Genomic DNA, 19,274 nt, shown 5'->3' with positions numbered 1-19,274 from the left:
AGACCCACAATTACAATGCTGCTAGGTTCATGTACATTTAGCTTGTTATGTGATATAAAAAAAAATTAGGGATTGGTTTGGGGGTGTGGCCTGTCTTGATGGGCGGAGTTTAGAGCACTATAATCTCTGGGCCTACAAGCTCTTGAAGTGTAAATCTGGCCTTGGTCATGGTCAATATCAAACATGAAAGTGTTTCCTCCCCACCACAATTCCTAAAACAGAGGGAGGGATTATCTGTGGAGATTTGATGAAATCTAGAGGGAGTCATATAATACCTATACAATAGTCTTATGCTGGTCTCAATAGTGGAGTAGTATAGACTTCCATTCATTAGAGTAAGAAAACGCAGCATCCATTTAGAGGGAGCAAACTGTCCAGTCAGATCATTTTGCCAGGATAGTTTGAGTGTACGGTATATATTAAGGACAAGCGTGGCGAAAAATTAAATCTAGCTTTACTTAAAAAGAAACTGTAACCAAGAATTTAACTTCATCCCAATCAGTAGCTGATACCCCCTTTCCCATGAGAAATCTTTACCTTTTCATCAACGGATCATCAGGGAACTCTGTATGGCAGATATTGTGGTGAAACCCCTCCCACAGTGTGATGTCAGGACAATGATCTGACATCACACTATGGGAGCCTTGTTACATTGTGGGAAATAACAGCTTTTTACAGCTGTTTCCAACGGCCAAAAAAGCAAGCAGCATCTCCTTCCAGTGACATCACCTGCCAGCAGTAAAAAGGTCACCATGTGATAAATGTCAGAATGTAAATCAGGGAGAGGAAAGATTTTACAATGGGCAAACACTGATCAAATCATTTATACATAATTATTGTAGAAATTAAGCACTTTTACATTATTTTCACTGGAGTTCCTCTTTAAATGCGGCTTCTTCCAGTCCCTAGAAGTCATTTGTGACCCTCGCCATAAGCAGTGGCTGGATAGTGTACTGGGTAAGGGAACCACCTTTGACATGGGCGACCAGGGTTTGAATCCTGGCTAGGGTCAGTACCTATTCAGTACGGAATTTAAAGGGATACTGTAGGGGTTCGGGGGAAAATGGGTTGAACTTACCCGTGGCTTCTAATGGTCCCCCGCAGACATCCTGTGCCCGCGCAGCCACTCACCGATGCTCCGGCCCTGCCTCCGGTTCACTTCTGGAATTTCTGACTTTAAAGTCAGAAAACCACTGCGCATGCGTTGCCGTGTCCTCGCTTCCCCTGATGTCACCAGGAATGTATAGCACAATCCCAGTATGGTCTGTGTCTGCGCAGTACGCTCCTGGTGACATCAGCAGGATTGAGGATATGGCAACGCAGGCGCAGTGGTTTTCTGACTTTAAAGTCGGAAATTCCAGTAGTGAACCGGAGGCGGGGCCGCAGCATCGGTGAGTGGCTGCGCGGGCACAGGATGTCTGCGGGGGACCGTTAGAAGCCCCGGGTAAGTTCAACTCATTTTCCCCCGGCCCCCTACAGTATCCCTTTAAGGCAAAACTCCCTAACACTGCAGGGTGGCCTCTTGAGTGAGTTCCAGTGGCTGCAGCTCTTGAGCGCTTTGAGTCCGAAATGAGAAAAGCGCTATACAAATGTTCGCATTATATTCGTATTAAGTAAAGCTAGATTTTTATTTCTTGCCTCGCTTATCCTTTAATTCAATTTGTATGCAGCAAAGAACTGAGCGAATTTAATTTGCATTCAATTTGCATGACAAGAAATCACACCTGATGTAGGGCAACGACGAAACATGTAGTGCGAGACATTGCAATAAACAAAATGCAAGTTCTAGCCTGTATAAATGAAAACAGTAGCCCGAAATCTGCACACCTGAATTTCTGCACCTCTGCATACATGGAAATGTGTGGTAAATTTCGATGCTCTGACTTTGAGATTTGGTTTCATGAATACAGAGACAAGTGCAGTGGTTATAAAGCCGATAAAAGTAAACTCATAATTTCAGTTTAAGCTACCTTTTGACGATTGTCAGTACTACCCAATAATTAACAAGCTGACACATCACTGCACTGCATTCCAAGGGATAATTTGCATATTTCAACAGTGATGCATTGTGGGAAACATCCTATACTCACTCCAACCTGAATAATCGCAAATACCTCCTGTTTTAAGACGGCAAACTTTTGTTTTGCATTACTATCCAAGTGAATTTGCATACTGCTGCCTTCTATTCAGGGCTGTGGAGTAGGAGTCGTGGAGTCGGGGCAATTTTGGGTGCCTGGAGTCGGAGTCGGGAAAAAATGCACCGACTCCTAATGAATTTAAACTGTAATTAAAATAGAAAATATGATACAATGTTCTATTTCTCAGATAATAGTCATCATAAATAATTTATATACACAGTAATAGCTGTGCTTAGTCCACAAAAATCAAATAAACCAATCAAAATTAGTTACTTATGCTGCTTCAATAAAGCAGTCCCGTATTTTTAAAGTCAGATATACACATCTGATTGTGACTGTACATATGTGTACACAGGAACCCCTCATATATACTAAATAACATCTATGCTTTAAGTATAAAGCCTGATGTGTAGCCGTGTCACTAATAGAGATGGTCAATGAGATGGAAATAATTCTGCGTTGATTCTGATTTATGCAAATGTAAGCACTCTTTGCTCATGAAATCAAATAATTTGATATGTTGTTAAAATTTGGTTTGGTGACTACGAATTAAATGGTACCTGAGAAGGATGAAAAGAAAAGTGTTATACATACCTGGGGCTTCCTCCAGCCCCCTTCAGGCCAATCAGTCCCTCGCTGTCCTCCTCCACCACCTGGATCTTCTGCTATGAGTCCCGGTAATTCAGCCAGTCCGTCCACGTGCCACTTCCACAGCCAGGAACATTCTGCACCTGCACAATAGTGCTGTGCAGGTGTAGTACGCTCCCGGCGGCGGAGTGTGTGCATGCGCACTACGCCAGACTGGCTCAAGTACCTGGACTGATAGCAGAAGATCCAGGTGGTGGAGGACAGCGAGGGACTGATTAGCCTGAAGGGGGCTGGAGGAAGCCCCAGGTATGTGTAAAACTTTAATTTCATCTGTCTCAGGTTTACTTTGTTACACAGTAGTACTATACTCTACATATGCACTCTCCCCAGAGCTGCAGGGCATCCACTGAGAATGTTGTGCACATTGAACACAGAGGTGTTGTCTATCACCCATAAACCTGGTTCAGATTGTGCATGAAGAATGTGTAATAGAGGAAGAATCTCCTTATTCCCCTGCAGAGCACCTGCACATCACTCTTACATGTACCCACAGTTACATTGCCTAGGGCCTGATAGATGTTCTTTGTTTTGGTCTTTACCTTTTACAAGTACTCTTACCAAGGACTAGTTTTAGTCTATGACTAAAGGGAATAAATCTGGCAGTCTCCATATCCTTCTCACTTCAGTTGTCTTTAAAAATTCCTAAGCTTTGGCAGTTAAGAGATGATTTTCATGTTACATACTTTCAATCAACAAGATTGTAATATGCAAATTAGAGGAGTCGGAGTCGAGGAGTCGGAGGAATCCTAAACTGAGGTGTCGGTGGATTTTTGTACCTACTCCACAGCCCTGCTTCTATTAGGGATAGTGCACACCAAAATCGCAATCATTAGCGCTTAGCAATTTTCAATTTTGTCAAATGATTTTCAGAGCGATTTTTGTATGAATTAGCATTTTTACGCATTCCTTCAAGCTGATTCGCTCCCAAAAAAATGCTACATGCAGCATGTTTGTGATTTAAATACAGAAAAAAAAAAAAAAAAAAATAAAAAAAAAAAAAAAGGTCAATGTTGCTGTGGGAACACCCTCTTATGGTTACATGCATCAGCTTTTTTTTTTTTTTTTTTTTTTTTTTTGTAGGAAAAATAACCTGGTTGCTGATGCACAATCCTCAAACAGCTCACCACTTCCACCAAATAGAAACAAGATGAGGAGACACTCTACAGGCAAATCTTGCACTTAAAGTGGACCTGAACTCTTGCACAGGACAGAAGGAAAGTGTAGAGAAATGCACCCTGTATGTATTTAGAGAGTTTAGCCTGTTTAATTCCTCCTCATTTGTGTCTAACCACAAGTTGTAATTTGATACTGCCCCATGTCACATGACTGCGTATGGCACATAAGCAGATAAGCCCATTTGAAAGCAGAGGCTGTAAACCAGAGGTTCTCAAACTGGGTGCCACGTCACCCTGGTGCACCTTGAGCACCTTCCAGGGGTGCCTCTGCGTTCATCCCCATCCTTTGGGGGGTGCTGCTGAATAAGGGTCATAACAGCATTTCAGTCGTTATTTTTGTTGAGGGGTGCCTTGAAAAAAAATTCTAAGCCATCAAGGGTGCCCTCAACCGAAAAAGTTTGAGAACCACTGCTGTAAACAATATGTCTGCTTCCATCAATCAGGAAGAAGAAACTGTGCAGATTTATTTTAGGATTTGTACCAGCTGTAACAAAGCTATGTTTTTTGTTTAAAGGTTATTGTGCTGTTGTGTATCTTTTAGAGCAGTGATGATTTCTAAGTTCAGGTCCACTTTAAAAGGGACCCTGAACAGTGGTGCAAAAAGGAAATCTGGACTTACCTGGGACTTCTATCCAAAACATTTTGGACCAGCACCATGCATAAATTAAGAGATCCTAGACTAGAATGTGCTAACGGCTAAACTTGCAAGATAAATGTAAAAAGAAAAAAAGCACCCTTTTAAAAAAAAGCACCAAACTAATCATACATCATCAAAATATATAAATCTTTATTGTTCAAAACCATAATCCATAACAATAATTAAAAAGTCCCCAAACAAGGGTGACATGCAGTGTGTCTCAGAATACAAATATCATACTATAATATTGAATAGCAATAATTTACATCTGGCCAATTAGAAAAACGCACCCTATTATTGGTGATGATAAATAATACAAGTACTAGCCTAAGGGCTGTTTGCTGTGTCTCTCTCCTCCTGGACCCCTCTCCTGTCCTCTGGATTACTCCTACGTAAGCTCTCTTCGGGCTGGTGCACATTTTTTCCACAAACGCAAACTTGGGGGCTTCAGCATTTTTTTTATTTTTATTTCTGAGGCGTTTCTGCCTCAATGTTAAAGTATAGGAAAGTGGAAAACCGCTCTCAAAACCGCTAGATCAGAGCAGTTTTCCAGGCGTTTTTTTGTTACAGTAGCTGTTCAGTAACAGCTTTACTGTAACAATAGCTGATATCTGCTACACAAAAACACTCCAAAAACCGCTAGGCATGTTTAGAAAACGTCTCTGAACATGCCTAGAATCGCTCTGAAATCTGCTTCAAAAACCTCTAGCGTTTTGCAGATCTGTTAGCGGTTTTTGGTGAGCACTGGGCCTTCCTCTGCCTTATCAAGCACATTGTGTTTTTCATTTAGGCTGCTGCAATCTCTCTTTTCAAATAAAAAGAGGGCCCCTATTACCCTTATATTCCAGGTTCCTCCTTTTGCCTTAGATCACTCACTTTTTCTTATTGCGGTCAAATTGATCGCTCTGTTTTTGCACAAACCTATATTGCATATTTATGCTATGCCCACTTTAGGTCTTAAATAATTATTGCTATTTTTAAGTATACATTATCTTCAATTCACTAATGCTGGCAGTCTTTGAGGGTAGTACTTGTATTATTTATCATCACCAATAACGATGCGTTTTTCCAATTGGCAAGATGTAATTTATTGCTATTCAATATTATTGTATGATATTTGTATTCTGAGAGACACTGCATGTCACCATTGTTTAGGGACTTTTTAATTGTTTTTATGGATTGTTTATGGTAGTGATCTGCAAACTTGGCTCTCCAGTTAAGGAACTACAAGTCCCACAATCCATTGCAGGAGTCTGACAGCCACAGTCATAATTCATAAAGTCAAATGCATTGTGGGACTTGTAGTTCCTTAACAGCTGGAGAGCCAAGTTTGCAGATCACTGGTTTATGGTTTTGAACAATAAAGATTTATATATTTTGATATTATATGATTAGTTTGGTGCTTTTCAACAGGGTACTTTTTCTTTTTACATTTAGCTTACCTGGGACTTCCTCCAGCCCCATGTAGCCTGCAAGGTCCCTCTGTGCCCTCTGGTTCCCCTCCATCCAGATTTCCTTTTTATTTCTGCTCAGGGTGCTTTTAGTGTAACTGCACACTACATGTTTCATGGTTCAACACCTGAGGAAGAGGTTTCACCTCAAAACAGGTAGCATGCATTTACACTAATGAAATGCAAATTTTGCCTGTGGAGTGCCTCCTCATCTTGTTTCTCTCCAACGGTCAACCCTCCCTGAGGAGGAAATGTGCTTGGTAATGCTGGATTTCCACTGGTCAGTCACTGCTACTATTCCCCCTGATAAAGCTCTGTAGAAAGTTCCCTAGGCCTCCCATAAATGTATATTTACACATAGCCCCGGGCCGCCCATGAGGCAAGGTAAGACAGGTTCCTCAGGCGGCAGTAGTGGGGGTGCGGCGCCCGTCTGGCCGTGTGGGTGGGGGTGCGCTGAGCTGGAGGAGGTAGCAGCCAGGAAGGGGGCAGCGAGCACAGCGGCGGGGAGGGGGAGTCAGACCCCGCCTCCCTCACCTGGGAGGAAGTGACGAGTGGTGGTACAGTGGGCAGCATTGCAGGAAGTGATGGTATTACACACGCTGGAACGCGCAAGCAAGAGGTGAGTAATTACTTCACCTGCCTGCTGCTTGACACACTGGGACATGCTGCGCTCATAGTTGGAGGGGGAGAGAGGACGGGGGGAACCAGGTGAGTGAGTGGGGGAGAGGGGGTTTCCAACCCCCCCCTCCCCGCCACTGTGCCCGCTGGCCCCCTTCCTGGCTGTTACCCCCTCCAGGCTACCAATACTGGAGGCAATTATACTACCAATGGGGGGTGGGGGGTATCCTCACAAGTTTGCCTCAGGCGGCAAAAAGTCTAGAACTGTCCCTGTTTACACAACAGCTGCTGCACAGAGCTAGAGATTGTGCCCTGCATGGCCAAATATGGCATCATCTTTTTGTTTGTTTTTCTGTTAAATCCTCTCAGCTTTTTCATTGTTAGCAAAGGTGAACAGGGGACTATCCCATTAATGCCACTACCAGGGTTTGAATGCTGGCTAGGGTCAGTACCTATTCAGTAAGGTGTTCAAGACAAGACTCCCTAACACTGCAGAGTGGCCTCTTGAGCGCATCCTTGGTGGTTGCAGCTCTTCAGCGCTTTGAATCCGCCAGGAGAAAATCACTATACAAATGTTCAGATTCTATATTTGATGAAGCGGTTCATGCTAAATTCCCTTTGGAAGGGTCAATCACCTGACTCAGAGAGCAGCCAGCATGGTTACAGTGTCTTCTTCTGCACAGAGTTATTACCTGACCATGCCCACATCAGTTTTCTGCTCCCTCCCGGGAGCATGGAAAGAAGGTGGCCAAAGTCAGCTCTGTGTTCATAAGAAAAGACTGGTGGTGCCCCCTCCAAACCCCCACAACTTCCTCTTGTTGATTATTGGATAGGTGGGAGTAATTTCAACAGAACCCAGGCAGCAGGTCAGCTTAGAGATGCTGCACTTGGCATTCATAAAAAGTCAGCATCGGCTTGCTGGGTTTGCATGTAATAATTCAAATAACACAAAAATGATTTGAAATGCACACACCTTTGTCTAATGCAAAATATAATACATTCATATAATATGCATTAAAAACAACCAAACAAAAAAAGTGCACCTGAACTGCTGCTTTAAATATCTTACCCTTTGCCCGAGTTGCCTGTAATTGTAGAAAAAGGATGATTGCCACGTCCAAGATCATCTTCTGCTTCATCTACTACTAATGAGCGGCCAATGATATCCCACACCTAATATTGAAAATTAAATTGAAAAGTTACCTGAAAACATAGCATACATGGAATTTCAGTTACAAACAGCTTATATGCAACTGTACCAAAATCGCACAAGGCGATAAAATTAAAGTTCGAGTATAAGAGATAGTAGGACTAGGGTTATTTCAGTATTATTCCAGTAACCTGTATTATCCTGTGCATATATTACCTGCAATTACAGCATGCCTAATTCAGTTATCTGTATATACTTCAGAATAAGCCAAGATGTCTTGCTCCTAAAATCTCAGTTTTCACTTGGGTTAAAAAATACCTTGGTGTCTAGTGGTACCCCCTCACTCTTCCTTAGCATATTCCCTGGTGCAGGGGCGTAGCTAGAAATGACTGGGCCCCATAGCAAATTTTTTGTATGCCCCCCCCCTTGCCCTGCCCTATTCCCCCCCCCCCCCTACGCCATCCCCACCCCCCATTTCACCAGAAAATAATCGTAAAGTGGGCAGCATTTCACCAGAAATGAATTGTAAAGTGGGCAGCGTTTCACCATAAATTAATCCAGGGCTGTGGAGTCGGTACAAAAATCTTCCGACTCCAACTCCTCAGTTTATGAAACCATGATTCCAACTCCGACTCCAGGTACCCAAAATGGCTCCGACTCCAGGTACCCAAAATGGCTCCGACTCCTCGACTCCAACTCCTTAGTCTAATACTTAACAGGGCTGTGGATTTTGTACAGAAATCATCCGACTCCGACGTTTATGATATCAACAACTCCGACTCCAACTCCGGGTGCCCAAAATTCCCCCGACTCCGACTCCTCAGCCCTGAATTATTCATAAAGAGAGCAGCATTTCACCATAAATTAATTGTTAAGAGCAGCATTTCCCCAGAAAATAAGCGTTATGCGGGCAGCATTTCACCAGAAATCATAAAGTGGGCAGCATTTCACTAGAAAATAATCGCTATGTGGGGGGAGCATTCACCAGACAATAATCGCTATGTGGGGGGAGCATTCACCAGACAATAATCGCTATGTGGGGGAGCATTCACCAAACAATAATCGCTATGTGGGGGAGCATTCACCAAACAATAATCGCTATGTGGGGGAGCATTCACCAGACAATAATCGCTATGTGGGGGAGCATTCACCAGACAATAATCGCTATGTGGGGGAGCATTCACCAGACAATAATCTCTATGTGGGGGAACATTCACCAGACAATAATCTCTATGTGGGGGAGCATTCACCAGACAATAATCGCCATGTGGGGGAGCATTCACCAGACAATAATCGCTATGTGGGGGAGCATTCACCAGACAAAAATCATTATATGGGGAGCTATCACCAGACAATAATCGCTATGTGGGGGAGCATTCACCAGACAATAATCGCTATGTGGGGGAGCAGTCACCAGAAAATAATCGTTATGTGGGGAGCAATCACCAGAAAATCATCGTTATGTGGGGAGCAATCACCAGAAAATAATCGTTATGTAGGGAGCAATCACCAGAAAAAAATCGTTATGTGGGGAGCAATCACCAGAAAATAATAGTTATGTGGGGAGCAATCACCAGAAAATCATCGTTATGTGGGGAGCAATCACCAGAAAATAATCGTTATGTAGGGAGCAATCACCAGAAAAAAATCGTTATGTGGGGAGCAATCACCAGAAAATAATAGTTATGTGGGGAGCAATCACCAGAAAATAATCGCTATGTGGGAAGCATTCACATAATTATGTGCGCACTGCGCAGAAAATAAACCATCCCCCCCCCCCACAGCAGCCAGGCACATGTAGCATCATGGCCGCCGGCCAGGTATGGGTGGCGGTTGGCAGCAGCCAGCAACTCTCTCCCCATCCCCCTCCCCACAGCAGCCAGCACCTCTCTCTCCCCCATCCCCCCCCCCCCCACACACACACACACACACAGCAGCAAGCACCTTTCTCTCCCCCCCCCCCCCACACACACACACAGCAGCCATGATTCCAACTCCGACTCCAGGTACCCAAAATGGCTCCGACTCCTCGACTCCAACTCCTTAGTCTAATACTTAACAGGGCTGTGGATTTTGTACAGAAATCATCCGACTCCCATCCCCCCCACACACAGCAGCCAGCACCTTTCTCTCCCCATCCCCCCCCCCCCCACACACACACACACACAGCAGCCAGCACCTTTCTCTCCCCATCCCCCCACACACACACAGCAGCCAGCACCTTTCTCTCCCCATCCCCCACACAGCAGCCAGCACCTTTCTCTCCCCCATCCCCCCACACACACAGCAGCCAGCACCTTTCTCTCCCCCATCCCCCACACAGCAGCCAGGAACTCTCTCCACCCCCACCCCCCCTGCCAGAAACTCTCACCTCCCCAGCAGCCAGCACCAGCAAAAGCAACTCTCTCTCTCTCCCCCATCCCTCCCCCTCCAGCAGCCAGCAACTTTCTCTCTCTACCCTGCCCTATCCCCCCAGCACCAGGTTGCATCATGGCCGCCCGCTGGGCGCTGGCCAGGTATGGGTGGCAGCAGCAGGCAGAAAGTCCCCGGGCTGGCCCCATCACCCACCCACCTCCGTCTACTGCAGGCAGCAACAGCACCAGTGAGGCACGCGTCCCCACGCACGCACAAAGTACTTACAAGCTTGCGTGGGACGGTGCACGGTGGGGTCGGGTCGGTGTGCTCCGCTCTCCTCCTCGGTCCTCTCCTCCCTGCTCCTGGTCGCAGCCAGTCAGACAGTCACTCACCACGTGGTCTGACTGACTGTGTGTGCAGTCTCGAAGAGATTGAGTCACTCTCTGACTCCTCCTGCTGTCTCCTCCTTCTGCCTCCCTGGCTGGCCGGAACTATACAGTAAGTGTCGGCCCGGCAGCCAGGGAGGATCAATGCGCCGCCACGTGGTCCCCCTCCTCACCAGCCACCTTATCAGAGGAGGGGAGCCGGGGGAGGGCGGCGCGCCCCTGTTTTAAAATTATGGGGGGGGGGGGGCGTCATAATTAAAAAAATAAAAAATAAATAATAAAAAAAGTCCACTGACTCTACACGGGCCCCTGTGGCGTAGGGATACCGCAGGCCCCATAGCAACGCTATGGCGGCCATCCCCGTTGCTACGCCACTGCCCTGGTATCTAGTGACCTCCCTCCCTGTAAGATATGGACTGTGTGTTTCACTGCTTGCTTTTGTGGAGCAGGCATTGCATCCATTTTTAGAGCACATGTTTCTAAGACAAAAGACTTCACTTCCTGCTAACTGACCCTGGGCGGGGATAAAGTTCAAATCTGCTGAAAAGCTTTCTTTCAGCCAATCACACTGAGCCTTCTCACAGGGAAGTGATGTGTGGTGAAGGGGTGGAGTCAAGTATATAGAGTCTTTGACCATGTGGTTAGGGGGCTTTTGGCTGGAATGTGCTGGTGAGAGGGTTTAGCTGGAAACCATGGCTAAGGGTAAGATGTATCTGCGCATTCTGGGACTGTGCATTATGGGTATTGTTTCCTAAGCTTTGTGTTTATATGGTCCAATTTCTCTGTACTTGTCACTTACTGTAATACATCAATATCTGTACCTGTATCGCAAATACCACTTGCAATATAAACTTTATGAGATGCATTTCCACCAATTTGAGTGTTGCGTGGTGTCTGTAGCTCTTAGCTAGACAGAGATGATGTTCCATAGACTTGAGTGTTGTGGTTCTGTCTCTTAGCTGGAGAGAGATTATTCACTTAGAAGGGGGGAATTTTACCTGGGTTGCAGATCTGGGATCTGCTAAATTATCTTGTAGCTGCCTCCAATGAAATTGAGCTATCACTCCCCTCCTACAGTGTGTTCCCTCGTATCTAGTGGCCTGCTTCTGAATCACACACCTGAAACAAGCATACAGCTAACCTTGACAGATTTGACCAAAAAAATGGCAGAAACACCTGATCTGCTGCATGCTTGTTCAGGGTCTATGGCTAAAAGTATTAGAGGCAGAGGACCATCAGGATAGCCAAAAATCTAGGATTGCTTAAAGGGACACCGAGCAGTGCAGAAACTATGGAAAGATGCATATCATTTTTTTTTTTTTTAAAGATTCTTTTATTTTGTTTTTCCAAGAAATAGAGAGTACATACATACAAAATGAAGCTGACAACAGATATAATGCATGTCACAATTTTTGAAAAAAACAAGAATTATACATGACAGATATTGTGGTTAAACTTAGGTAAGTTGTATTACATAACTGTGCAAATAGAGGTTTTTCAGAGTCAATATCTAGCAAGAAAAGAGAAAAGAAAAAGGGAGGGATCTTCCGAGCCACATTAATATATCCTATGTGCAAGACCGCGAGCCAGTGCGGTCCAAAGAGATTCAACGGCGATCCATTCCATATAGACAGAACCTATAGAATGTAGTAGCTCTTATTGTTGGGAAGGGCCTTGTCTGAGATATCTTTGACAGCCTCATGCCCCAAGGGATCATGCAATGAGGCTTGTCAATTATCACGTTTATGTTCAGATTTAGGGCCAATATCCCAGTTTCCGTGTTCTGGTTTAGGGATACTAGTGCTGTGTTGGGTGTGTTTGGGAAACCATGCTATCCAATAGGTTATAGGAGATATCTGTAGTCATAGATGAGTGAGTACGGAGAAAGTAAAGAAAAGTAAGAGGAGGAGAAAAGAAAAAGAAGATACAAGTAGGTAAGTGTCGTGTCGAGAGCCTATCCCGGGAATGAAGCTTTTATTGTCCAAATGCCAAGGGGGGGAACAGAGGCCCAGCGTGAAGAGAGTGGATCAGCTAAGTTACAGGTATGAGTTAAGTTTTCACAGTCCTCCTTCAAATCTAGTGTATTGTTCAAGTACTGTTATGGTGTGCCCTGTCCATCCACAAGGGATCGATAGTGATCTGATTCTTTAAATTCAAACCAGCCGAACCAGGTCTTCCAATATTGTTCACGCTTTTCATGTATAGTAGCCGTGAGGTCTTCCATGTAACTTATCCGATCCACCTCTCTAATCCTCTAATCCATTCTAGTGCTGTGGGGGGAACCTTCGATTTCCATTTTTTAGCTATCAGGGCCCTGGCAGCGTTGATTAAGTGTCTCGTAAGGGTTTTTTTGGATCTGCGGATAGACCAGGTGTTGTGGTGCAATAAGAAGAACGCTGGGTCAGGTGGAGGGAGGAAGTCGGTCATGGTGTGTATTAAGTCTCTTATGTCTGCCCAGAATTGTGTAATCTTACTACAGGACCAGAATATATGTAGCAGGGTTCCTGCTTCTTGCCCACATTTCCAGCAGAGGTGGAAAGATCCTGGGAACATTCGATGTATTTTGGTGGGGGTGAGGTACCATCTCGTAAAAATTTTATATCTGGCCTCTTGGATTTTAGAGGAGATTGAAGACTTGTGTGAAAAGGTTAAGATTTTTCCCCATTGTTAATCTGAAAACGTTAGGCTCAAGTCCTGTTCCCATTTCTCTTTGTAGGAAGAGGCAGGTGCCTCCAGGTTGTTTAAGAGTGAGTACATAAATGAGACCATGCCTCGCATCGGTCCCTCCTTAAGACAGGTTTGCTCAAATACTGTTAGAGGTCTAGAGAAATTTGTTTTAGAACCCAGGGACAGAATATAGTGTCTAAATTGGAACCAGGACCAGTGGTCTAAAGTGGGAGAGTTAAGTGCTTGTCTAAGGTTCTGTAGTGTAATCCATTCTCCCTCAGTGAGTAGGTGCTGTGCACGTAAGATGGGGGTGGTTCTCCATGATGTGTAGCTAGTGGGAGGGAGACCGAGAGGGAATCCTGGGTTATCCAGTAGGGGAAGTAGGGGCGAGGGCCAGGGCGATAGCTCCGGGTCCCGCCTAAACTTCGCTAATGTTTTAAGTGTTTGATAAATCAAAGAGGCCTCTGGGTTTGTTATTTTAAGTAGGGGTGCAGACCAGGGAGCATGCATGAGGTGTCCGTTCATGACCTCATTTTCCATAGAGACCCATCTCTTGTGGTGTGAGTGTCTATGCCAGTCTATAATTCTAATCAGGGTGGCTGCTGCGTGGTAGAGGCGTGGGTTAGGAACAGCCATCCCTCCTTTCTCTTTGGGGGCTGTTTGGAGAGAGTATTTAAGCCTTGGTTTGCGGCCGTTCCAGATGAATTTTGAGAAAGTTTGAGTGACTGTTTTAAAATAGTGGGAGGGTATAAATATCGGCAGCGTCTGGAAAAGGTATAGGAGGCGGGGCATAATAGTCATTTTGATGATGTTAGTTCTACCAAACCAGGAGAAGTGAGGTTTGTCCCATGAAAGGAGGTCCTGTTTAATACGAGCAAGGGTGGGGGTAAAGTTAGTTGAGAACAGCTCCCTGGGATTTGAGGTTATTTGTACACCGAGGTATTTCAAGGCTTTATTGGGCCATTTGAATGGGAAATTAAGCTGAAGTGAGGTTTTCAAGTCTGTTGGTAATAGTATCCCAAGGGCTTCACTCTTATCATAGTTGATTGACATATTAGATAAGAGGCCATATTTTTTGAATTCACTTAACAGGTTAGGTAATGAGATGTGTGGGTTGGTGAGGAAGAATAGTAAGTCGTCTGCATAGGCAGCTACTTTATGGGAGGATGATGGAAAAGTAACACCCTTGATGTCCGGGTTATTGCGTATTGTGCATAGGAACGGTTCTAGGGAGAGAGCAAAAATTAAAGGAGACAGAGGGCAGCCCTGCCTGGTCCCATTATGGATAGTAAATGCCTCAGACAGTACTCCGTTAGCCTTCACCCTGGCATTTGGGCAGGAGTATAATGCTAGGATTAGTTTACACATTTTATCTCCTAGGCCAATATGGCGGAGGGTCATTTCAATGAAGTCCCAGTCCACCCTATCAAAAGCCTTCTCTGCGTCTGTGGATAGTAGCATAGTCGGGGTGGACTGGGACCTCACCCAATGAATGACATTCAGGGTGCGAATTGTATTATCTCTCGCCTCTCTGCCAGGTATAAATCCTACCTGGTCAGGGTGAACAATCTCAGTTAAGAATGGGGCCAGTCGGTTGGCGAGCATTTTAGCATACACTTTGATGTCAATGTTCAATAGTGATATTGGCCTGTAGCTTTGGCATTGGGAGGGGTCTTTCCCCGTTTTTGGAATAACGGATATGTGGGATTCAAGCATCTGGGCAGGGAATCGGGTCTGGTCCGAGGGGGATTCTATAATAGCATTAAAAGCCTTTAGCATAAATGGGGTTAAGAGGGGGCCAAGTTTTTTATAATATTCGGGCGTGTATCCGTCTGGGCCTGGGGCTTTTCCAGAGGGCATTTGAGATAAGGCTGTGCATATTTCATTGTCTGTGAAAGGCTCCTCGAGCTCTTTCGATTGGGCTTCTGAGAGAGTTGGCATGCCTGACTGGTGGATATAATCAGACATCTTGACCCTATTGGCTAGGGGAGGTGGATTACCCGTGTGTGGAGGTAAATTGTATAGGCTAGAGTAGTATTCTCGGAAAGCACCCGAGATGACCTCATATTTATGAAGCATCTTTGAATATTTATTTTTAATACCAGCTATATAGTTGGAGGTTTGCTGAGCTTTTAGGGCCCTCGCTAAGATAGAGCTACATTTATTGCCATATTCGTAGAAGGTTCGGCGACATCTTTCTGCTGCATGTTTGGCCTTATGGAATAAAAGTTTTTTAAGGGATTCCCTGAGTTTAGTAAGATCAGTGAGCACTTCTGGTGAGCAGGTCTGTTTGTGCTGGGTCTCTAGGGATTTAATAGAGGACAGAGTATCCTGTATGTCTTTCTTCCTCATCCGCTTCCTTCTGGCCCCTTCTCTAATAAGCTTCGTGCGAAGCATTTGTGGGTTTCCCATAACGTGGTTGGGGATACCTCCGCCGTATTGTTGATCTGGAAGAATTCTTCCATTTGTCCTTTAAATTTTTGGTGAAAAGTCTTATCTTGGAGTAGGGAATTATTTAGTCACCAGGAGGTATTACCCCGTCTGTTCTCTCCTAAAGCCAGGTCCACTGACACCGGTGCATGATCAGATAGGGAGATGTTGCCAATTTTAGCAGCGGGTGTGACGGACAGTAGGTTGTGAGAGGTGAATATATAATCGATTCTGGAGTATGAGGAGTGTGGAAAAGAGAAGAATGTGTAGTCTTTCTGTGTAGGATTGTGTATCCTCCAGACATCTATTAATTGCATTTTGTGGAGGAGAGACTTGCATTTTCGAAGTAGCTGTCTGGAGACCGGGAACTTTTGAGAGGAGGAGTCGAGAGAGGGGTCTAGTGCTAGATTAAGGTCTCCCCCTATAACTATGCTACCCTCCGCAAAAGTGTTGAGTTTGGATAGGAAGGCTTGGAAGAAAGTGATCTGTTGGATATTGGGGGCATAGAAAGATCCAATTGTGATTTTTTGATTATATAGTGTTACTCTGATTAGGTTAAATCTGCCCGCTGGATCACTAGATTCAGCCTGCAGGGAGAAAGGTGTATCTCTGGATATCAAGATAGCTGTACCTTTGGTTTTAGTGTCTTGTGGGGAGCTATAGTATGCTTGTTTATAGTATTTATTAAACAACTTGGGAGGTTTGGGGCCTTTAAAATGAGTTTCTTGCAAACAGATAAAGTGAGCCCTGTCCTTGTGGCACATATTTAAAATAGAGGATCTCTTTTCAGGAACATTCAGCCCCTTGGCATTTAGGGTTAGCAGCCTAAGTGACTGCTGGAATGTGAGTCCATACCGGGCAGGTCTCTTGACATTTCACATAGGGAAAGATATATGAAGAGGTGACAGATCGGGTGGCAGGAAAGAAGAGGTAAAAGAAATAGAGAATGAAGAGAGGAGCAGTGTGTGTCAGAATCCACACATAAAACATAGGTGAAGTACAGACAGTACAACATTTACCTGTGGGCCACTTAGTGGTCCCAAAGAGGTAGTATATTAACACTTTTATTAAGAGACTCTGGGTCTCCCGGGTATATGGCATTAAGCCGTGGGGTAAAGAAAACCACACCATAGGGGAGTGTGTGACCCGGGGCTCCCAGAGCCTCTACATGCATTTGATAACAGTAAAGAAAACCGAAATGGCGTATAGCCGCAAAATGTAAACAACCTGAGTAATTCTTCCATTGCTGGGGAATGAGCTGGCCGTGAATAGCCCGCAGATGATGTATATAAACCTTAATTGATCCCCTTCAGGGCCCATTAGTCCATTCCATTCCAAGCCCCCCCCCCCCCAGAGCCCCACACCGAGCACTCATCTGTACGCCTCAAGTTTTGTGTCCCTGGTGGAGTCCCGCCCCCCCCCCCCCCGGGGCTAGGCGCCTCGTGTCCCGTCCCCCAGGCCGGCAAACACCCCCCCCCCCCGGGGCAGCCCGCATCGCGGGGCCCAGGGGGGGAGGGGGCAGCCAGGAGGGGGACGGGAGGGCCCATCATCGCAGCCGGGAGGAGACCGGAGGGGAGCCCGCCGCGCCCCACGTCCACATCCAGTGCAGGCGTCATAGCGTGCCCGCATCCGCCCAATACACAGAGAGAGCCTTACCACAGCCATGTATACACTGCGCTCGTAGAGAGGTGTCGGGAGGCACCCGGCGGGAGCCCGGGGACACAGGGCCACCCCAAAGGTCAAAGGCCGGCGTGGAAATTTTTTAGCAGCTCAAGAGGGGGCGGCCCCCCGTCCCAGGCGCCCCCGGGCACACCCCGACCCAGTCCGTCCTGACCCCATCCTCCCCCCCCCTCCAGACACAACCGCCTCCAGGCCCTGAGTGAAAATGAGGCACAATTCTGCAGACCTGGGGGTCTGGCCCCCACCGTCCCGCTACACACGGATATAATATCACCATGTCCAGCGAAAGACGGCGGAAAGGCCCCAACCCCCTCTCTTAGCTCAGATAGACACATCTCCCCCATCCCCAAATCAGGCAACCCATAGCAGTCACAGATGGCAATAACAGTGAAATGTTAGCAAAGCTAGAATAATCACATGGTCCAGAGCGTGCTATAGCTGATGTTTCCTCCGTTAGTGGGCTCAGCGCGTAAGTGGTGCATATCAGTGGATAGGGTAGGGGTCCCAAGTATGGGAAGAGCAGGGGAGATGAGCACATTAATCGTTCCGTGTCTGCGAGTCTGAAAATGAAGTTCCTTCTGTAGGATATAGTGCGGGGTACGAGGTCCTCAGGGTTCCTAGAGATTTGCTATGTTGTGTACGACATGGCAGGTGAGGGATGGCAGCGGACCAGTATATTCCGAGGATGGGGGCTCAGTTAGATATACGGCCAACAGGAAATGTACCGCCAGGGCCCAGCGTGGGCAGCGGGCTCCCCCCAGGTACGGGAGGGCGAGGTAGAGCGCCTAGCAATGGGCGAGGCAAGCGTCAGGGCAGTAACAGAGCACCATGTCGGACACAGGGCGGAGCGAGCCAAAACAAGTGGGACCGTAGCAACCGGGGAGCATCGGGGCCACGAAACCTTAGCGGCGAGGGCCACGCTTTCTCGGAGGCCGAGCGACGTCCATAGAGTCCGGGTCCCATTCAGGCAGTTCCACAGCTGACATAGCGAAAGCTTTGAATAGGTCTGGTAGTTCCGAGGGGTGTCGCAGAGTAAAGGATTTGGATCCATGCTTCACGATCATTTGGAAAGGAAATCCCCAGTAGTAAGTAGCACCGATGTCCTGCAAGGCCTGTATCAGGGGCTTCAATGCCCGGCGTTGAATTAGTGTAGAAGGCGCCAAATCCTGGAATAGAGTGATCGCCTCTCCCTGCCAGGTGATTGAGTCTGCACCACGTGCGGCTTTCATAATGGATTCCTTTTCGGTAAAGTTATGGAGCCTGCATATAATGTCTCGCGGCGAGTCTTGGTCCGTTGGTGCAGCTCTCAGGGCCCTGTGTGCCCTATCAAACTTGAGGCGTTGTTCAGCCGGGCGGTTCAGTAGGCCATTAAAAATGGTGCGCAGCGTGGCAGTGATGTCGTCTGGAAGTACAGTTTCGGGGACACCGCGCACTCTTATGTTGTTGCGGCGGTTCCTGTTCTGCATGTCCTCCATTTGGGTACGAAGTGTGCGATTGCACATAAGCTGTTTCTCCTTCGCGACTTTAAGCTGAGCCACTTCTGCTCATAGCTCTGTGAGGCCGTTTTCCACCGAAGTGACTGTCAGAGAGGCCTGTGATATCAGAGTGTATGGAGGCTATCTCCGCTTTCGTAGAGTTGACGATACGTTCTGTTTGTTCTTCTAGGTCCTGTTTGGTAGGGAGACCACGGAGGTATTTCCAGATGTCCTCCAGGCTGCAAAGAGCAGACGGACCTGATTTGAAAGAAGCAGGCGTAGAGGGTGCGGCGTCCGCCATATTGGTGGATTCTGTGGCCGGGCCTAAGGCTTGGAAATAGCGTGTTACCGGTCTCTGGTTCGGGGTTGGAGGGCACCTGTCGGTTGCTGAGGCCTTCTTATCACCCTTCATACCCTTCTTAATGTCGCCAGGTTCGGTATTCTATCTAGTATAAGCTGTTGAG

At 46.4% G+C, this 19,274-nt stretch overlaps 1 protein-coding gene across 1 annotated transcript in view; it reads right to left on the bottom strand.

The window, feature by feature from the left end:
* The window catches only part of CCS (copper chaperone for superoxide dismutase), a 46,195-nt gene that overhangs the window by 5,048 nt on the left and 21,873 nt on the right, over positions 1–19,274 (bottom strand). The window contains exon 7 of the mRNA XM_068260570.1: positions 7,737–7,840. Coding sequence (XP_068116671.1) covers positions 7,737–7,840 — 104 coding nt within the window. The remainder of the gene's footprint in view (positions 1–7,736; positions 7,841–19,274) is intronic.

The sequence above is a fragment of the Hyperolius riggenbachi genome, chromosome 11 (genome assembly GCF_040937935.1).
Source record: "Hyperolius riggenbachi isolate aHypRig1 chromosome 11, aHypRig1.pri, whole genome shotgun sequence".
Classification (NCBI taxonomy): domain Eukaryota; kingdom Metazoa; phylum Chordata; class Amphibia; order Anura; family Hyperoliidae; genus Hyperolius; species Hyperolius riggenbachi.
Note: the sequence above shows the minus strand (reverse complement) of the source record. Positions and strands in the feature narration are given on the sequence as shown.